This window comes from Trichechus manatus, unplaced genomic scaffold, assembly GCF_000243295.1.
Source record: "Trichechus manatus latirostris isolate Lorelei unplaced genomic scaffold, TriManLat1.0 scaffold00262, whole genome shotgun sequence".
NCBI lineage: Eukaryota > Metazoa > Chordata > Mammalia > Sirenia > Trichechidae > Trichechus > Trichechus manatus.
In genome coordinates this window covers 1,675,108-1,683,865 of record NW_004444198.1, presented here as the reverse complement: position 1 = coordinate 1,683,865, position 8,758 = coordinate 1,675,108, and the positions used below count along the sequence as shown (strand labels likewise).

General features: G+C 36.8%; 1 protein-coding gene across 3 annotated transcripts in view; it reads right to left on the bottom strand.

The window, feature by feature from the left end:
- The window catches only part of PTPN2 (protein tyrosine phosphatase non-receptor type 2), a 141,868-nt gene that overhangs the window by 13,965 nt on the left and 119,145 nt on the right, over positions 1-8,758 (bottom strand). The window contains exons 8-9 of one of the 3 annotated variants that reach the window (XM_012559544.2): positions 7,662-7,843; positions 3,001-3,102 (exon numbers count right to left, since the gene is read on the bottom strand). In XM_012559544.2, coding sequence (XP_012414998.1) covers positions 3,001-3,102; positions 7,662-7,843 — 284 coding nt within the window. Of the gene's footprint in view, positions 1-1,315; positions 3,103-7,661; positions 7,844-8,758 lie in introns of those variants that run through there. The other 2 variants (XM_023724826.1, XM_012559543.2) reach the window with 2 other exon arrangements.

The following is an 8,758-nucleotide window of genomic DNA, read 5'->3' as shown; positions in this document are numbered from 1 at the left end:
AAAAGGTTGAGAAGTTAGAGGGTTGACATGTTGTGGGGTTGTTAACCAATGTCATAAAACAACATGTGTACTTCTGTTTCATGAGAAACTATTTGTTCTGTAAGCCTTCAACTGAAGTACAATAAAAATATTAAAAAAAAAAAATGCAGGAAAAAAGTATTATCATTTAGTATGTAGATAAATTAAATCTGGAGAATTATATTTTTACATATTGTAGATGGGCAAGCATGGACAAAAATCAGTAGTAGGCTAGCATAAAATAATACTTGCTAAGCTTGGAAAGGAATACGTAACCGGCTGATGTAGCCAAAGAAGATGGCATTAAATCAAAGGTTGCTGTCAGTTTGTTAAGATGGAGGAATTAACTAGTTAACTTTCTATTAAATTAACAGCCTTTGTTATCTTTTTTCTAACTTAACCTATTCAAAAGGCAATACTACCTCATTAAAGTCAAGCTACACAACAGACTTTAAAATTTGTTAAAACTAGAAAACATTATTAAGACCCAAGGATGCACAATGTTTTGAAAGACGCAGAAGTCACCAAGGATGATGAATGCTTCTCCTCTGGCTGTAACCTAGAAGGCAGGATAGTGTCTACGTTCTGTTCTTTGACTGGCAGACCCCATTTAACAGAGATCAGGACGGCGGCGGCAAGCACAAAAATTTGCCGCCTATGTTATTAGTAACTAAGACACAGTACACACCAAAAATACTACTACTGGTAAAAACTTCACACTACTTACAGCTTCCACTGTTCAACACTGTCCTTGAGGAGCTGCTTGGGGGAGGAGAGATGATGGGCCCCTGCTAAAGTCCATCAACAAGTGTCCACTGCCTGACCTGGTGAATCACACTCACCTTGCAAGGGGCAAAGTACACCAATATCAGTATTTTGTTTCCTGTCAGTCTTCACAGTCTGTTTAAAGCAAGGCTCTCTTCAATTGGGAATTAATGTGGTCTACTGATATTTGGCTTGAACAGTAATATATTGTCTTTCAGCATAGATAAACCAAGGCAAATTGGAAAGAAAGATTTTAAACCAATAATAACCTAAAATGTAAGGGTCTTGGTGCCTGAACACAGGTTCAATGGAGACAGATATAAGATAATGTCCCTCTTACCTCCTCTTCATTTAAAGGTTACAGGACACAGTGATACTAAATTAGGACACAGGCACAATTTAATACATGGTAACACCTATGCAAGAGCCCTGGTGGTTCAGTGCTTAAAGTGCTCAGCTGCTAACTGATAGGTTGGTGGTTCGAACCCACCTGCTATTCTGCAGGAGAAAGATGTGGCAGCCTGCCTCTGTAAAGACCAGAGCCTTGCAAACCCTGTGGGGCAAATGTACTCTGTCCTATAGGGTCACTGTGAGTTAGAATCGACTTGATGGCAACGGGTTCTGAGTACCACCTACATCCTGCTTTAAATACTTTCAGCATAATTTTAACACATCCAAAATGCTACACAAATCAATTCAAGATACCTATCTACATCAATGGTTTTTAAACTAAAACAAAGAAACTAGAATGACCCCCTTTAAAATAATTAAGCCTTATGTAGCAATCTTATGTGGCATATAAACAGATAAAGCAGAGTTGCTGTGGTTTAAAGTAAAGGTTGGTAGCCTGGAGTCTTTCCTGCCTGCCCCTAAATTCAACGATCACAGTTTCAAAACCACTGAAATACTGTGTACTATTTATGCTTCCTAGCAATTAAGTTTAAAATGACTAAAGTTTAAGTCAAACAAATTAAACACCGAATTGAACATTGGGATATGAAAAAAACCAGCACTCAAATGAGTGGTTAAATTCATCATACAGTATGCTTTAAAAAATATTCAAGAAGAAGTTAAAGGGACAATGTAAGGTTTGCACATCATCATGCTATTTATTGAAGTAGAAAGAACTTGAAAAATATTTTACTTCAAAACGTCAGTCTAGTAAACTGAAATCATGGATCATAAAATGCTGCTTCTTATTTTTATTTCCTAAATCATGATTTATCTCAATTATAAACTAGGGTAATTACATTGAAATTTCATGAAAATAAACAGTATTAGCAACGGGCTTTACAGAAACCAATCTCTTTACAAAGTCTTGACCAATTGTTACCTGACTATCCCAGTAAGGAGAATTTTTTCAAAAATATTTTTAGGAAAAATTTCTTTTCCTTTTTAAAATTGGGAAAACTGTAAACATAAAAGAAATGCAAATATATAGTAAAAATTGCTTATTCAGATTTCAAACTGCTTATATCAAACTTCTCTTCAGGAAAGTGGAAAATTTATCCAGCACAAATAAACCAACATACAATTTATTATTTTATGGTTAACAGATTTTTCAAATTGGGCTTTTAAAAAGCACATTAACTGCAAAAGTAAGATCAAATAGGCAATTATAAAATATATTTATCCTGAAATGACTAAGAATATAAAGTGTTGATGCCTATGTCAAGAGTACATTACACATTACACACGTTATTTAAAGGTCCTTTTCTTTCCATTAATAATGTAGATAAAACCACAATATTTATTGCTTATATCAAGTGCATGTTAAAATCCCAACAGCCTCCAAAACCAAATCCCTGTGATAAAGGACTTCTGAACCTGGCCAGGTGAGACACCACGTCTAACACGTGTGTATACAGCTGCAAGGTGTGCCAGTTCTAGTAAACGTCTCTGTATTTTATGGTGCTGTTTACAGTCTGGCTTTCAGAGGAAAAGTCCTGAGATGCTGGGCTTGTGACTGTACATGTCGCTTATCTGGATGATGTCTAGTCTACTGCACCTCTTTTGGGGTATGAGGAGTTTGCTGCTAACAAATAAACCCTTGTGATTAATGCAGCACTGTCAGCTACTACTGCAGAAGCTTGCTGGGCAGAATTAATTGTTTATAGGACATTTTGCTGAAAAAACAGCGTCCAGCCAACAAAAGCGCCAACCAAAAGGACTGACACAAACCCAGTCTTAGTGAGAATAGGCTGCCAATATAACCACCTTTTCCTTTTTCGTTCAGTCTCATTTAGCCTCTGCTTCATCTGCTGCACCTTCTGAGCCGTGTTAGCTTTTCTGTCGTCTCGAACACGTTTCCGTAGAGCACTGTGAATAAAAACAAAAGGAAGTGCACAACAGAATTAAATTACTCTAATACAAGGATGTAAGTTCAAATAAAATCATACACATCCACATATTTTTCATGTTAATCAAACATCGAAACAAAAAAAGGGAAAAAGACTCAATATTCTAAATGGTTTAGAGATATACTCTGAGAATTCAGCGGCAATTTCTGTAGAGTTTTATATTAATAAGTACTTTCAGTGGGACCTGAAAATAAGCAAGATGGTTTCTTTCAGAATTGTGACCTCTATGGCTGGCGGTTTCTTTCTTCTTTTTAAAAATAAACTATGCCAATTGAGCTAGATGTTTTCTGAAACCATGGTCCCCACGGCCCTCAGCCCAGTAATTCGGTCCCTCAGGGAGCTTAGGTATGTCTATGGAGCTTCCATGACCTTGCCTTGGACAAGCTGTGCTGTCTTCCCCAGTACTGTGTACTGTCTTACCCTTCACCAAAGTTACCACTTAACCTATTGTCTATTTAGTGTTTTTCCCTCTCCACCCTTTCCCTCCATCGTAACCATCAAAGATTGTTTCTTTTTGTGTGTAAACCTTTTCATGGGTTTTTACAGTAGTGGTCTCATACAGTATTTATCCTTTTGTGATTGACTTCCTTTCACTCAGCATAATGCCTTCCAGATTGATCCATGTTGTGAGATGCTTTCCAGATTCATCATTGTTCTTTATCGTTGCATAGTATTCCATTGTGTGTATGTACTACAGTTTGTTTATCCATTCTTCTGTTGATGGGCACTTAGGTTGTTTCCATCTTTTTCTACTGTGAACAGTGCTGCAGTGAACATGGGTGTGCGTATGTCTATTTCTGTGATGACTCTTATCTCTTTAGGATGCATTCCTGTCTTTCCTTTCTTTTAAACTGGCCATTGCAGGCAACAACGGCAGGATAAACTGGTTCCCCAAGCATCTGATCTCCTTTCATGTTATTTGACCTTTCACAAAGGTGCTGATAAGAGCTATATAATTAATATTTTCATAACTTCCTCTATGGTAGCTCCTACTGCTCTCTTTGACTATACGTATCTCCAGTTCTTATCTTCCTATTCAACACAGGATTTTTGTTTCAATGGAAGTTATTTAACTCTCAAGATGTAAGTTTTCTAGGACTACATAAGGAAGGATGGTCAATGGCAACATACTCACTAAATACTTATCTCCTCTTTCACTCATCGTTTGCCTATATTATGGCAAAAACCTAACTGGTGTCCCAGTCTCCAAATGACCTCAATTAAACATTATTGCCACAGTAATTTTTCTAAAGCATAGCTCTGATCGTGTACTTTGACTAAAAATCTTTAAAGTATGTCTACTAAATTAAGAGTGACCTTTTTTCTAGGCCAAAAATGTTTAAATCGAATCTAATCATGAGAAGCAATCAGAGAAATCCAGATTATGGGGGCACTAATCATGTTATTAGGCCAATTAACTGGGATGGCCTATGAAACCATGACCCTAAACCTCCAAACCGAGGACCCAAATCCCATGAGGTTTTTGGTTGTAATCACCCTCAGGAGCTACTTTTTTTCCTTCGTTGTTGTAAAATATTCATCACACAACTTTAGGCAAGTCAACTTAACCAAAAGGTCAGCAGTTCGAATCCACCAGCTGCTCCTTGGAAACCCCATGGGGGCAGTTCTACTCTGTCCTACAGGGTTGCTCTGAGTTGAATCAACTTGACGGCACACAACAACAACGGCAACTTACTGACAGCAGCTACAACTGGTTGTGCAGCTCCAGTTATTTCCGTCACCGTTAACTCGTGCCCTTTCCCTCCCTCCCGCCCCGGTAACCACTGAGAAATTCTGGTCTCTGTGTATTTGTCTTTTTATATAAGTGAGGTCATACAATATTAGTCCCTTTGTAATTGAGTTACTTCACTCAGTATTAATGTCTTCCAGCTCCATCCATACTGTAGCATAAATCAAGACTTCATTTCTCCTACTGGTTGGTTATCTAGGTTGTTTCCACCTTTTCACTATTATGAATAGTGATGCTGAGCATCTTTTCATGTTTGGTGGACACTGGAATGCCCTCTTTGGTGAAATGTCTATTCAAGTCCTTTGCCCATTTTACGATTGGGTTATTTGTCTTTTTTTGTTAAGCTGTCAAAGTTTTATACATATTATGGTTAGTAGATTCTTGTCAGATACATGGTTTCTGAAGATATTCTCCCAGTTGGCAGCTTCTCTTTTTACTTTTTTGGTAAAGTCTTTTGATGAACAAAGTTTTTAATTTTGTGAGGTTCCATTATTTATTTTGTCTTCTGCTGTTTGTGCTTTTGTTACTGTATTAGATAATCTATTGTTAAAAGGTAGGCCTGACAGTGTTGCCCCTACTTTTTCTTCTAAGAATTTTATGGTTTTAGTTTGCACATTTAGGTTCTTAATCCATTTTGAATTTGTTTTTGTGTATGATGTGAGGCATGGATCCTGTTTCATTTTTCTGCATGTGGAAATCCAATTCTCCTAGCGCCAGTTATTGACGAGATTCTTGTTTCCCCATGGAGTGGACTTACCACCCCTGTTGTAAATAAGCTGACTACAGAGTGATATATTTTTTAATGGTAAGTTTTACTTTATATTCCTGATTCTTTTCCTCCTTTACTGTTTGTAGCTTCAATCTGTTAATTAGCCTTCTCTGCTTAGAGGCCCAATGTAATGTGAACCCCTCCCTCTGCTTTCAAACATGCACCAGCCTCATCTATCTCGGAGAGAAGAAGAGATAGAAGGAAACAACACACATGCATCCCCTCCCCTGCCAACATATATCAACCTCCTGTGATCCTGTTATAACTCCTCTTCTGCCCTGTGAAACATGGGCGAGTGCTTTAACCCATGGCTTTACAAGTGCTCAGTATCCACCCTTTAATTGGCAAATATATATATATATTTTTTATAGTTTCAATTCTCCTTGAAGAATTATCTTTAATGTCACCAATGATCAACTTACCAACCAATTCAACCTTCCCTACTTAGTCCTCATTCTTTAGCAATTTTGGGACTGTTAATATGTTTGCTCTGTGTTTGAAGATTAAAACTCAGTGCTTCTGAAGTAGTAAGGGCATCATTTTGGTCATCAAGTCTTCTTTTAATTAATTCCTGTTATGAATTAAACTGTATCCCCCAAAATCCTAACCCCTATACCTGCGGATATAATCTCATTTGGGAATAGGGTTTTGTTATATTAAGAAGGTCTTATAAGTGTAGGGTGTGCTTAAACCTAATCACTTTTGAGGCATAAAAAGCAGATTAGGCAAAGAGACAAGCAAACAAATTAAGGAAGACAGAAGCACATGTGAGTATCGACTGAGGAACGTTGGGGTTACAGAAGCTGAGACAAGGATTTTCCCCCAGAGCCAAGAGACAGAAAGCCTTCCCCTAGAGCCAGTGCCCTGATTTGGACTTTTAGCCTCCTAAATTGTGAGAAAATAAATTTTTGTTCTTTAAAGACACCAACTGGTGGGATTTCTTTTACAGCAGCACTAAGAAACAAAGACAATTATACAAACAGAACTGGTCTCCTATTCCCTCACCTCTAAATACACCAAGAACCCAAAAATCTTATTATGGAAAAAGATAAGGTAATTTGAAACAATATTATTTCTTGATTTAAATGTATAATATTTAAGGTAAAAAAATAAAAAAACAACTTTATGCTTTAAACTGTACTCTAAAATTTCTAAAACCATAGAGAAACATTTCTAAGTCATAATAAACTCTTCCAATACATGATAATACATACACTCTATATTGTAATATGTTAGCTTTTACAAAATTTCAAACACGTAAGTTCCATGTTGGGAAAATATAAAAGTGAAGCTATAAAGTACAGGGTACCTTTGACTATTTTCATGGTACACTCCGAGAGCATCATATAACAAATATGACTACAACATAAAATTTCCCACATGAAAGTCGGAGTTACAGAAGTGAGGAAGGAAGAGAGCTCACTCACTCTGCTAAGTGACTTGTCCTCAGGATACCAGTTTCTTAGCGTGTGAGATACTATGAACCTTAGTAATATAATGATTTTTAATTTAAAAATCTGAATAGTTAACTCATTCATACGGATTCGAAAAATAAAAAGTATAAAAGGACATTTTGTGTTATTTTTTTTTTGAAAAGGACTTTTTTCTTCCTCCAATAATGGAATTAAGTTTAAGTATTCATTTAAGTACTTCACAATTTTAATAAAGACCTAATATCAACTACATTATAAATACAGTACAAATGCTATACAACTGTACCAATGTCAGGCTGAAGTGTTCATACCACTTATTTTCTGTACCACACATCTTCAGCACCTAATTACATTAGCTTCTGTATTATATTAACATTGTTTTAACAATTTCAACAGGTTTCTATCTGTAAGTAATGGCTTCTTAACAAAACTGAAAGCTCTTTGAGAACAATGATAGCATCACATACTATTTAAATTCCCTTTGGTGATCAAAAAATAGTTACATCAACACAATAAGCAAAGGGCCTCAATTACTTCATACCCACACACACTTGGAGCAAGCTCACCTCTCACTCTTTTCCTCTACAGTATCCTGCATTTTAGAGGGCAGTCCTGTACACCTGTCACCTGTAAGTTTTCCTTCTTCTAAGCCAATTCTGTTCCCATTGTATCTTTCAGTCACTGCTTTGGTTGGTGAATGATCAAAAGCAGGAGACAAGTCTTCCTTAGAAAGTTCTTTCCACCGTTTCTAGGTAGCAAGAGAAACAAAAACAAATGTAAATACTGAAAATTTGGTTTTCCTTAAATAAACAAGATTTATGAACTGAAATTCTATATTCAACTTAAGAAAAACCTGTCACACTAACAGAAGACTGAAAACAAAAGGCATTGTACCATACCACAGCTCTTCCAAATATCTGTTTTAAGTACAGAAATTAAAAACTAATAAACTATTTAATATTTATGTGTATCAGTATACAGATGAACACAATAATCTTAATAAAATCGAGTGGACTTTTACCTACTTCAGACAAACTATATTAGTCATAGTAAGAAGACTGTAGCCCAAGCTAGATTTTGCTTGACTCCTAATCCACAGGTGTGTAGCATTTGAAGTAGTGACCAAGATGGAGCTAGAATGTGATCTGGTACCTTCTTGCTCCTTGCCCTGTCCAGTTTACAGAGATCTAACTGTGAGATCTCCAAGCAGGTCCATCAGATGCCAGAAGGACTTTCATTTGGTTGTGTCTACAGGTCTACTAGCAGTGAGAGGTAGCTGGCCCACCATTCAGTGAGGGAAAACTCCTCTGATACCTGCCTGTGTGTTTCAGAGCAGATGGCAACATAAGGCAGGACTCAGACCAAGAAGAAAACAATTGTCAGTTTCTTCACCTATGAAACAGGAATCCATCACCTATCTTGGGAGGCTACTGTGGTGACTAATAAGGGAACAAAAATTCTCACAAGTGGACCATTAAGCAACATGATGATAACTGGAGAAAACAGTGAAGCTGTCAAGGATTTCATTTCCTTGGATCCACAATCAACGTCCAAAGAAACAGCAGTCTAAGAATCAAACAATGCATTGCACTGGGCAAATCTACTGCAAAAGACCTCTTTAAACTGTTCAAAAGCAAAGATGTCACTTTGAGGACTAAGTGAC